The sequence below is a fragment of the Diadema setosum genome, chromosome 4 (assembly GCF_964275005.1).
Source record: "Diadema setosum chromosome 4, eeDiaSeto1, whole genome shotgun sequence".
NCBI classification, from domain to species: Eukaryota; Metazoa; Echinodermata; class Echinoidea; order Diadematoida; family Diadematidae; genus Diadema; species Diadema setosum.
Genome location: NC_092688.1, coordinates 41,221,125 through 41,234,527, shown reverse-complemented (window position 1 = coordinate 41,234,527; position 13,403 = coordinate 41,221,125). Strand labels below are relative to the sequence as shown.

At 38.4% G+C, this 13,403-nt stretch overlaps 1 protein-coding gene across 1 annotated transcript in view; it reads left to right on the top strand.

Annotated features, from left to right (window-relative positions):
* Positions 1 to 461: 461 nt before the first annotated feature.
* Positions 462 to 13,403, top strand: part of LOC140227256 (signal peptide peptidase-like 3) — a 158,698-nt gene continuing 145,756 nt past the window's right edge. The window contains 1 exon segment of the mRNA XM_072307678.1: positions 462 to 867. Coding sequence (XP_072163779.1) covers positions 851 to 867 — 17 coding nt within the window. The 5' untranslated portion in view covers positions 462 to 850.

Here is a 13,403-nt window from a genome sequence, read left to right as displayed (position 1 = left end):
TTATCTTCTCCTTCTTCTCCTTCTTCTTCTTCTTCTCCTCCTCCTCCTCCTTCTTCATCTTCTTCTTCTTCTTCTTCTTCTTCTCCTTCTTCTTCTTCTTCTTCTTCTTCCTCTTCTCCTTCTTCTTCTTCTTCTTTCCCTTCTTCTTCTTCTTCTCTTCTTCTTCTTCTTCTTCTTTCTTCTTCTTCTTCTTCTTCTTCTTCTTCTTCTTCTTCTTCTTCTTCTTCTTCTTCTTCTTCTTCTTCTTCTTCTTCTTCTATCTTTATATTTCTTCCTCCTCCTCCTTTTCCTCGATCCCCCAGCGCTCGTCATGCCAGCTGAGTGGTTTTATGATTTGTGTATGGTATGGTACGGCAGCGAGCAAAGGGTCATAGGTCGTCTCCGATCAAAACAGAGATATCCCGATTCTAGCAAGTTGACTGTGTGTGTTACCATCTACTCCGGAAAAGGGAACCGACAGTGTTTTGCCATGGAAATCGTCAGTAGAATCACTTGCGATAAGGACAGTGATCATTCTATGGCTCTAACTGTTTAGAGGTTATTTTGCGAAAATTTCTACAACGGACGGAAAGCAGAGGAATGAATTGTTGATAGATCACAACCCTCTCGCATTTGGAGTAATGTGGATCTCTTCATACATAGCAGCCGTGCAGTGACGATCTGGGGTGTGCGGCCCACTCCGTCCACACTGTATGGGTACACACAAGGCCAGAACACTTCCTACATTTGTATGCATCTGTTGGAACATACCAAGCACTCAAGCGAGTGGTCTTTTGTTGTGTATTTAAAGTCCATAGGTGGTCTAGTTTTGTTTATTATTGCGATTGGAGATTGAGAAAGAGTAGCAGACATGGCTGAGTACGAATGGTAAGTAGACTAACGTTGTTAGACTAGACGGTTCTAAATTACATGTTGCATTTTGAAGAAACAAAAAAAAAAAAAAAACGATACTCGATAGGTTATCTGAATGATATAGACTAGATCTAGATCTAGGAGGGGTTTATGACTTTAATCTTACTGACAAATTTACTGGTCTGGTGGGTCTAACGTTAGACGTTCTAGATCCCTAGGCCTAACTACAACTGTTTCTCACTGTTAACTTAAAAATTTACTTGGAGTCTCTAACAATCTAATTTTTAATTTACTTGTAAACTTAACTTTAGATCTTTTTGTTCTCTCGGTGTTCTAGGAACAGTCAGTAGGCCTATACCCAGTCATTGGGCGTCCGGACAGGTTGTGGGACTAGACGCGTACTGTAAAGTGTGTCTGGTTTGACATGACGCGCCTACGTAAACAGTTGTTTGTCAGTGAGGAGCTGTGCATAAATGCATATCCAAAGTAAAATAAGCAAGTCGGTACGCGAGAGTCTCAAGTGTCCGGACACCCAACCCCCCATCCTACCACCACAGACTGACAGTACAATGTATTAATAACGGTTACTTCTTCGTCTTCTTTTTCTTCTGAGCAAGTGCAGTCTATCGATACAATGACAATCAATGTGCTTTCGCACTGTTTGTACTTGTGGAGTCTGATACCCCAAATGTCCGTTATATTTCGTTTTCCATGCCAGTACCAAAATTTGACTGCGCACAAGAACAAATCGTCGGTTGAGAATGATAAGGGCGTTAAGTTGCCTCTAAACCCATAGTGTTCGGGACAACTTAACGCCCTTCTCATTCTCAACAGACGAAATTTGATATGAGTAAATTACTCAAATATCGGCGGTCAAATTTTTGACGGTATCCCACCAAATTTTTTGACGGCTTACTTTTCATCTTTTTTCTTCAATATGTATGTTAGATCTACATTGTATGTTGTCCAAATGTTTTTGTTGTTTTGCTGATGATGACACGTGCAGCCTGGAGTTGAATGTCCTGTCAACTTTCATTTGATTTAAATAGATCACATTTGAATGGGATTTATGAGAAATTTAATCAATTTAATCAGTATAATTTGCTTATAATGACTTGACACTTTAAACTTTTTCTTGCTCTCGCTTGTCAATGTCCGACAGGACAAATAGGCACCACACATGCATGTTCTTCTTTCCCCCACATGTTCCCATGCTCTCTTTGTAAATACCCCCCCCCCCCCAACTCCTATCAAGTATCATTTAAACTATTTGCAAGCATATACAGTAGATTGTGTGCACGGGGGTTGCAATGATTTTCAAGCTTTAAGCTTGTTGCAATTCCTTTGCGTGTTCGTTACCTTGAATAATGTAGCTCTCTTAGTGGAGTTGTCCTGTAACTGCTTATCATACTTATTGTATAATACTTCGCTATATGAGATGTACTTGCATACATTTGTATGCATTCCTATTTTGTGAACACGCATGAAATCTTGAATAAATAAAATAAATAAAGAAATATTGATATAATCTATCTCAGAAAAAAGGTTCCTGTGTGATTTAAGACAGTCATCCCAATTACAATTTGTATGACACTCTAAGTGTCTCTATCATGCACAGTCTAGATCTAGTTATTTTTTAGAGCTTCTATTTAGAATAAATAAATTCTGGATTCCTCGGTGACTGGAATTGCATCATTGCATACTTGGGTCTGCTCCCCTCAGAAAATAGTGCCCGACCTGTCACCTCAGAATTATATATTAAATTTCAACTTGGTAGAGGCTCTCAGTGCATGTTAAATACTCAATCTGTTGGAATACATTGTCATGTTGAAGTGAGATGGAGTGAAATGAATAGTGACCCAGCTACTGTGACGACATAAAGGTCCATGCCTCTGGTATCACAGCCTTCTGTTGTACAGTGTATGTACATGTACATGCATCAAGATTCTTGTACCAGAGGCTAAATCATTGATTAACTGATCAATCAATAACTGATCAGTTGATTGATCAGAATTTGTTTCCTCTTTGTGGTCTCAAAGACAATGTAAACAAATAATTGAGTTACACTGATTATCCAAATACAATAATTTTTTTTTTCTTGTTGACATAATAACTAATTGAAACGTGTAACATTCAAATCAAATTTGGCTTAACATCATATAGGTCCCGTAGCAAGGCAAGGGAAGATATACTTTTTTTCAAAAAATGAAATTTTGTAGAATTCTCTTTATATTTTCCTTACGTTATAGGCATGGGACATCATGAATGAACTGTAGTACGGTAGTCATTTCATCCAGCAGTGACTCTGCAATTTAAACTTTAAAGATTCGTAACTTTTGAACAGATTGTCCGATTTTCCTCAAATTTTCACTGACAATGTGTTCTACCAATATTGCACTGCATTCACTCAATTCACATGTATAGAAAGGTGAACTTGTCCTTTAAAGGTTGAATGACATGTACAGGTAGTATGTAAACTTGTATTGTTCAATAGGTTGTACATTGCATCATTGAGGTACATTGTAGGTCTACAATACATGTTGTCATCCATCGCTTCTTCTCTTTATAACACTAGTTAGCAATCATCAGCGTTGGATGATTCTTGCATAATGTTTGTCCCATTCCCTGGCTTGTAGGCCCTACTCTTTATCAAATCTATTCAACACCCACCCATTGTCAAGAAGTATTGATAAGGAAGTATCCACATGTATTTATTTTTTATTTGTTATTTGTTATCATTTCTTTCTTTTTTTTGTGTGTGTGTGCAGACGTCAACTAGCACAATTAGCCTGGCTAGGGAGTACGTATGACAGGTCCACAAATACTTGTATGGTAGGCATACATGGAGTTCAAAGTGTGTCAGTTTCCTGTTCTGATGATTAGTTTCGTCCTGGGTTGAAGTTGAAGCCCAAAGTCGCCTTTCAGAGCACACTGTATGGTTTTTACCCTTGAGGCAGTAGTCATTTATACATTATATCATGGAAGCATTTGGAATAGAATTTGTTAATTGATTGCTGAAAGTGTCATAAGGCTGAATCATCACAATTTGAAGTCGCTGCATCACACAAAATGAAAAATAAAAACAGAATTAGGAAAAGATAGTGTTATTTTCCAATTGATAAAGAAACTCGGCTCAAGTATTGTACATTATGTATTGGTAACTATTGTTTCAAAGCCATTTGCTTTTTGACCTTGTTTTGTATATTGTGTGTATGGGGGGGGGGGGGTAGTGTTAATTTTAGTTCTACTGTATGTAATATCCCAAGAAGGGAAGTTCTGGAAACTGTTGGTTTTTATCAGAGGTAGTTCATGAATGATGTACTGTTTTTAAGTTTTATTCAGTATTTCAAATGTCCATACATAGCTACATTGTACAGTTCTTGCTTTTTAAAACTTGGCTGTCTTTCTGTTTCAGAAAATCACATTGACAGTTTATGAACGAAACATGTTTAATAGCTAATGGCTTCAATTAAAGGAAGCTGAGAGGAGCTTTCCAAGTACTTTCTCATTTACCATTTATACAGTATACATAGTTTTATTTTTAAATCCCTGGCCTTCAATGTTGTGATGTCTATAATGTAGGTAAATGTTGTCACTGTGGTGCAAAATACCTACCCGATCATCTCAAAGCTGTATTTGAATGTGTGTGTGTCGTGCACAGCAAACATGAGGTTCAAAGTCGCCTTTGGTACAATGTACAATAACTTCTGTGGGCCTACTGTACAATGTTATGTTTGGTAAAGGACCATTCAAGTGATTTGGGCAATGCTTGTTTTAGCTAGGCAAGCAAAAACGTCCTTTGTGTTTGAAAAAGGGACAGACACAACAGAATAGAGAAAAAAAAAATAACTGATGGAGTATGAAGGTCAGAAGTGTGAGAATACTTTGTTCTGAATTAATACAAAGTTCTGCATGCTTAAATTACTTTTCAGTCACCAGAGAACTGTCAGTTCAGAGAAAATGCAGCACTTGAGCACCATTGTCTTCCTTGATTGATTGCAGTGGCGGATCCAGAGGGGGGGCGCAAGAGGCGCACGCCCCCTCTTCATTTATCGTTAAAAACAAAAGAAATAAAAAGAAAAAAATGAAATGAAACCCGGAAGTGGCACCAGAAATATTAGTTGCGCCCCCCCCCCCCCCCCCCTTTACAGAATTCCTGGATCCGTCCCTGGATTGTGCTCAACAAAGCGAAGCAAAAAGAAGGAATAATACATGTACAGCTGATAGAATTTCTTTCCCCATTTCACAAATACTGTAACCCCAAACATCTAATGCAATGTTTTTACACTGTTTTACACAAAGTGCATCTACCGACACTGGGACAGTGTTGAGATCTGCTATTAATCGTTTGAATATCAGATGAAAAAATGAATGTAATTACTCTCTGAAAGTAGAAGTGGCTTTTAGACATTATTGCACTTCAGTGTATGTATATTAGCGGGGTGTGTAGCAAGATTAGAGAATGGTTCTCAAGGCCTCCTTGAATCTATGATTATGTTACAGTGTTTTTCAAGTACATGTACCATCTGTACAGTATGTAAGGTTCTCAAGGTTTTTACAGGACCTTGGTATGATACATTGTATGCACTGAAAAAGATGCGTCCTCGATTGCTGATCCCCATTTTACCGAGACTGATGTCGATTCACACTTTTGCATTCTGGTCCAGTGTTCAGATTTACATAATTGGCAGACTCTACCGGTACTTGTCATTCAGTGATTAGCACAACCTCTCATGGTACACCGTGAATATGTGTGTATCATTTGCATTTTGTTGAAAACCATGCAGTGAGTGGGTTAAACATTCAGTGAGAGAGTGATAATAGATCATTTGGTTTTCCCACAGGAAGAATTTTTATCTGGTGTTTCCCCCAGGGAGTTGTGTGGTTATTATTTTTTTTTAAAATACGAACTACTATCAGATGATACCAAATACTGCATGCTGTTATTTTTGCATACAGATATTTTTACGAATGAGAAAGTCACAGACATTTTCGCAAGATGTTGTTTTCGCAAATTGACACGGAGGCCTTCATAAGCGCACTATGACCTTAGCGTATAGTGACATTTTGGCGTCTTGTTAAATTCGCGGTCCAAGTGTGATTCGTGAAATTTGTGAAAATTAAAGCCTCGCAAAAGTAACAGCTTTTTAAATACAGTTAATGGGATGGTGAATATTTTTCCTCCGATGGATTAAATTACATACATCGTGTTCAATTTGCATGTTTTAAAAAGGGGTTGAACTACAGTAAGTGAGCAGTACTGTGCAATTCCATATTGGGTAGAAGAAGCTTGATTCACAGAACAAGCATTCAGTGAAACACAATGTACAATGTAAAACTTGTATGTCATGTTATACAAAATGTACATATGTAAGTACATAGTATATTGTACATTGTAGGTTACCACCTGTAAGTATCATGTATGAGTCACATGTTGTTGTACCATGTACATGGTGTGCATTGCAGTGTCGAACATAAGTGCCATTTTTTTTCACTTTTTACAGGGCTGCACACTGGCGCCGGTCCGACGGTCAAAGACCGGTAAAAGTCACTGTCGGACCGGTAACTTTTCAGGAAATCCACAAGTTACCGGTCCGACATGACCAGTAAAAGAAAAAAAACAAAACAAAAAAAAACAAAACAAAACATTGGTGGGGTCAGTAGAAAGAAAAAGAGCAGCCCCGATCAGGGGAGAAACAGAATGCAAGATACAGTGTATCGCACTGTTAGTTTTACGCAAGTTTTCGTTTATGTCTACCGGTGCAATTTGTACAGTAAACGGGATTAGTTTTGAGCACTAGCAGTCGACCAGTTATCGGAGTCGCGCTAGCTTGCGCATTTGGCGCTGCTTACGCACTGCATGCAATGCAATACATGCAAAGCATGTATACAGTGTAACTGCTTTTCGATTGCTTGCGATCGGCGGTCATGCCAGACAAGAAGCATTGATAGAAGCGCAGGCATTTCTGGGTCATTTTACTCATGATTTTTAACGCAAGATCGTTCCGATCCTGGCTTTGCTGCAGCGTGGCAGTTATGTTAGAACTAATATACTAGCGTCGATTTTTAGAAAAAGCACATTCGATATTCAGCGATACAGTAAATGGATCTGATTGCGTTTATTTTCATTTTACACAGTCACTGATTTCACAAATAAATATTTTCATTCTCTCAGAATGGTCTCATAATGAAGATAGGCGCAAAAAAGGATCACAAAATCGGCCCTTCCGTGAACTTTTTAAGAACGCATGCACAAAATGTGAAGAGATAATACTAGGGAGGAAAAAAAAAAATCATGAAATCATGGCAGTCCCGCTTACATATTTGAGGTAGAAATCGTCCCAAAAAGGATCATGAATTCGACCGGCCGCGTCGTATCTTTCAAAAGCTTATGATGTACGAAGTGCGAAGAGATTATAGAGGAGAAAAAAAAATAAAGGAAACAGTTTGATGAGTGCATCATAAAAGATTACAGCCGAATAACAATTAATGAAATCAACGCAATCCCGTTGAAATTTGAGGAAATAATAGGCGCAAAAAGGATCTTGAATTCAGTCCTGCATGCCGTGTTGTTCATCAAAAACGCATGCACAAATGCGACGAGATTGTCGGGAGAAAAATAAAAAACACATTTTTACCCTTCTGGTGCGTGCATTACAAAAGATTACATCCAAAGTAATTCATGAAATCGCCACAATCCCGCTGATATTTGCAGGTAGAAATAGGCGCAAAAAGGATCGTGAATTCGGCCGTGTCGTATACCTTTTAAGAACGCATGTACGAAATGGGAAAAGATTAGTGGGAGAAAAATAAAGGACACATTGTCACCCCTTTTGGCGATTGCATCATATAGATTACAGCCGAATAGCAATTCATGAAAATTTGGCAATCCCGTTGGAATTTGAGTAAACAATAATAGGCGCAAAAAGAATATCGAATTCGGCCCTGCATGCAATGTATAATTTTGAAAACGCATGCACAAATGAGAAGAAATTATCGGGAGAAAAATAAAGAACGTATTTTCAACCCTTCTGGTGAATGTATCACAAAAGATAACAGCCGAAATAATTAATGACATATCGCAATCCCGCTGATATTTGATGTAGAAATAGGCGCTAAAAGGATCGTGAATTCGGCCGTGACGTATAGGCATGTACGCAATGCAAAGTGATTATTGGGTGAAAAATACAGGACGCATTTTCAACCCCTTTTGGCCCGTGCATCATAAAGATTAGAACCAAATAATAATTCATAAAATCATCGCGATCCCGTTGAAGTTTGAGGAAACGATAGGCGCAAAAGAATCATGATTTTTGGCCGTGTCGTGTATCTTTTAAGAACGCATTTACGAAATGCGAAGAGTTTATCCGGGAAAAATAAAGGACACATTTTCAACCCATTTTGGCGCGTTATCATAAATGATTACAGCCGAAGTTATTCATAAAGTCATCGCAATCCCGCTGATATTTGAGGTAGAAATAGGCGCAAAAAGGATCATGAATTCCGCCGTGTCGTATACCTTTCAAGAACGCATGTACGGAATGCGAAGAGATTATGGGGAGAAAAATAAAGATCGCATTTTCAACCATTCTAGCCGGTGCGTGCGTCACAAAAAGTTACATCCGAAGTAATTCATGAAAGTGCCACAATTCCGCTGATATTTGAGGTAGAAATAGGCGCAAAAAGTATCATGAATTCGGCTGTGTGGAACATCTTTAAGAACGCACTTACGAAATTCGAAGAGTCTATCGGGAAAAAGTAAAGGACACATTTTCAACCCATTTTGGCGCGTGCATCATAAAAGATTACAGCCGAAGTAATTTATGAAATCGTCACAATCCCGCTGATTATTTGAGGTAGAAATAGGCGCAAAAAGTATCATGAATTCGGCCATTTGGTGCATCAAAGAACGCACTTACGAAATTCGACGAGTTTATCGGGAAAAAATAAAGGACACATTTTCAACCTCTTTTGGCACTTGCATCAGAAAATATTACAGCCGAAGTAATTTATGAAATCGTCAAAATCCCGCTAATATTTGAGGTGGAAATAGGCGCAAAAAATATCATGAATTCGGCCATGTGGTGCATCTTTTTAAGAACGCACTTACGAAATTCGAAGAGTTTATCGGGAAAAAATAAAGGACACCTCTACAACCCATTTTGGCCCGTTATCATAAAAGATTACAGCCGAAGTTATGTATGAAATCGTCACAATCCCGCTGATTATATGAGGTAGAAATAGGCGTAAAAAGTATCATGAATTCGGCCATGTGGTGCATCTTTTTAAGAACGCACTTACGAAATTCGAAGAGTTTATCGGGAAAAAAATAAAGGACACATTTTCAACCTCTTTTGGCGCTTGCATCAGAAAATATTACAGCCGAAGTAATTTATGAAATCGTCACAATCCCGCTAATATTTGAGGTGGAAATAGGCGCAAAAAGTATCATGAATTCGGCCATGTGGTGCATCTTTTTAAGAACGCACTTACGAAATTCGAAGAGTTTATCGGGAAAAAATAAAGGACACATCTTCAACCCATTTTGGCCCGTTATCATAAAAGATTACAGCCGAAGTAATTTATGAAATTGTCACAATCCCGCTGATTATTTGAGGTAGAAATAGGCGCAAAAAGTATCATGAATTCAGCCATGGGGTGCATCTTTTTAAGAACGCACTTACGAAATTCGAAGAGTTTATCGGGAAAAAATAAAGGACACATTTTCAACCTCTTTTGGCGCTTGCATCAGAAAATATTACAGCCGAAGTAATTTATGAAATCGTCACAATCCCGCTAATATTTGAGGTGGAAATAGGCGCAAAAAGTATCATGAATTCGGCCATGTGCATGGTGCATCTTTTTAAGAACGCACTTACGAAATTCGAAGAGTTTATCGGGAAAAAATGAAGGACACATTTTCAGCCCATTTTGGCGCGTTATCATAAAAGATTACGGCCGAAGTAATTTATGAAATCGTCACAATCCCGCTAATATTTGAGGTGGAAATGGGCGCAAAAAGGATTGCAAATTCGGCCCTGCATGTCGTGTGCCTTTCAAGAACGCATGCACAAAATGCGAATAGAATATCGGGAGAAAAATAAAGAACTCCTTGGAGCGCGTACATCAGAAAATTTCACAGCTAAAGTAATTCATTAAATCGTCGCAATCCAACTGACCACCAAGAGCAGGTTACGCAGCAAGTTCGTGCGCCGATGTTTAGAAAAAGTCACAAACGCATTTGATACAATCTAATTTTGTTCATTATCATTTTACACTGTAATTCACAAACAAACATTCTAGTTTTTCCTATCTTTTTTTTTTATTTCTTGTGCAATAGATAATGCAAGTTAAAAAAAAAATATTAATCTGTAAAATGTACATGGGTAGGGGGGGGGGGTACGTCCATAAAAAACAAGAAAATAAGTTTATTTTTTAGGTTGTCGTTGTTGACCGGTAAATTTTCTGTTCAGACCGGTACATGGGTAGGGGGGGGGGGGGGGTACGTCCATAAAAAACAAGAAAATAAGTTTATTTTTTAGGTTGTCGTTGTTGACCGGTAAATTTTCTGTTCAGACCGGTAAAAAATGTTAAAACGGGGCATTTACCGGTCCGACAGAGACAGGTTGGACCGGCAGAAAAAATGGGTTAGTGTGCAGCCCTGCTTTTTATTTCAAAATAAAGTCAGGAAAGCAGAATAAAAACAATTGTCACCTACAGCTTTGTACAGGTACCAAATGTACACTTTACTTTTGCAACTTGTACCAGTGTACATGTACCATATCTTTGATATAAAGTGTGTCTAATTTGTGAACCTGAGAATGTATCCAATCACACTATTTTTATACACATGTTCCAAAGTCCATTTAATCCTTCTGTGTATACACAGGCCTAGAATAGAGATCAGGAGAGAGAGAGAAAAAAAAGAAGAAGATACCCTACAATGTATATACAGCCTGACGATTTGTTTGAATATCATCAATGTGTATCATGCATGATTGTACAGCAGAGTCTAGTGGCAGTTTTACAATCTTTCCACAGGCCAAATATTGACTCGATAAGGCACAGTGTGTTCCTAAACTGTGTGTAAGATGCAGATCCCTGATAATGGTTGATGCACATATGTTATAAAATGAATTGCATACCCAGGTACATACCATATACAGTGTACATGATGATACTTACAATGTATGTAATTACAATGTGTATCCAGGGGGCTAAAGAGCAGTGGTTTTTAAAGCTTTTCTAGCACAGTCTCCAAATATGCCAATATTTGATGCTGAAATGAATGGTCCTCTTTTAAGGCAAAATGGCATATTGATGGCATTCCGGTAAGGGATGTCTTCGAGGGGGAGGAGTTTTTTTTTTTCTTTTTTTTTTTCTTCATTTTTATATCCCTGAAACCGATGACTCACTCAGAAAACTTGTCACACGGGAAGCTGCACATTGAACTTCTGTGTTGTAAATCCCCATTTTTTACTCGCAGAGGCCCAGATGGTGTTCTCATTGGTCTTGAAAAAGAAGAGAATCAACAAACCTATGAAATAAATGTTCATATGAGATTCTGTAGGTATTACTGTAAAAGCTTCTGCGAAATCAAACACATGAAACCGTATTACAGTTCATTTTAACAAGGAGAACCTTCACACACTTTTTTTTTAATGCTAGTTTCAAGTTTTGTGAAATGCACAAAATTTGTCGCTTTTGCAGTACTGCAGGGGGCTTTGATGAGCTCAAGTGTTGGTGCTTCTGTAGGCCCATGTATTGAGATCTGTGAAGTATTGAGATGACTCATGCAATGTCTTGACTGTCACGTAATACTCGTAAATAATTTTGAAACAAGTATCTCACTCCCCAGTTGTCCCAATTAAGCGGTGGGGACTGTACAATGTTCATACACATTGCTGTGCACAGCAAATTGCCCTAATCACATTGCTAGTAGAAGCTGCGTACAATTTTGGATTATTCTGGTGTAGTGAAACAGTGAGCATAGAGGTCTTGTGCAGTTGAGGTGTATGGCATGTACTTGTACAATGTACAGTATGTATCTCCTGCAGCATTCTCTGTTTCCTGTGATAAAATACAAAGTTCTTCCTGTACCCAATACTACAGTATGTACATCTCTGAACATTTTTAGCGAGTCTAATTTTTTGAACGAGTCGGGACTTCCACGTTCCAGGTAATTTCACGAGAGGTTAAATTCATGATTGGGGAGTACAGTGTGTGGATGGGAAAATCAGGAAGTGTACAGTACTACGTGCACATTATCCAGGCACACACCTACAGTACAGTGCACAAAGACTGGAGGCCATCTAAACTATGCACTATCATGCACCATGTTCATATACACCCACTGCGTATGGGTACATGATAGATGCATGCATTTGGCATTCATGTTTGGATCAGAATTTGTATTTTCAGGTGTTGTTGAACTCATGAATAGCACCCCACTTGTGAAATTTGTGCAGAAAAAAAACAAACAAACAAACAAATGGGAAAATACTGTACATGACGTGTACAGTATCAAACCCAATGATGAGATTCGAATATATTTGGACACACGCTTGATTTATACATTTTGTATACTGTATAGAATTTGACTGCCACTTTCAGTAAACCATCAATTCAGATTGAAATGTCTGTTTCCATGGTTACCTTCTTTGTGAGTAGTTCACACAATGTTTGCAAGAAGAAATTTGAATGTACTGTAATTGGTTATGATTTGCAGACAGGTCTTACAGTAAACCTGACAAAATAAAACCTGCCACACTGCTTCTTGGCCAAGGCATAAATGCAAAAAAATGATATTCCATTTAATAACAGACAACAATTCAACAGCCATTGGATTTTATGAGTTCCGCCAGGCAAAATAAGACACTGCATAATTTGATACCATTAATAGTCCGGACGCTATTGTAATGATGAAGAACGTCACATCAGACTGTTGAATCCGGTGACATTTCATGCCCCCTATCAATTCCCCTTCTTGCAGAATTTGCCAGGCAGGTTAAGTTTCAAAGGAAGCCACAATTGTAGGTGCCGATGACAGGTGGGGTGTACGCCCGTACTTTGCTGCTCACCCACTCCACTTTAGATGGATTTGGATCAGTTTCATCACTGCTAAATTTCATAAAACCAGCTAAGGCAATGCAGCCAAGTCAGTACCACAGGAACCATGTTAATAGCGAACTTTAGATCTACGATGCGAACGCTTTAAAGACAACGCTGATTATGCACAAAAAAAGAAGAGAAAAACGAAGAAAGTTCTGCACATGAGCAAAACAGCAGTTTTCATTGTCTAAGCCCGGAAGCTGTGTCGTCTTGGCGTTCGCGTCGCAAATGTAAAGCCTGCTATTACTATTGTAGCAGAGACTTTTGCACCATAATTCACAATTCTCTTTGTCACCTACAATGTAGCATACAGTATACATACAGTCTGTTCATGTATGGCTGTACCTAATCGCAACAAATGGAATGCCAGGACCCTCTGGTCTAAAATACCTGTATGTACACGTAGCAGCAATTATCCATGTTGACAGCTACGTACAGCT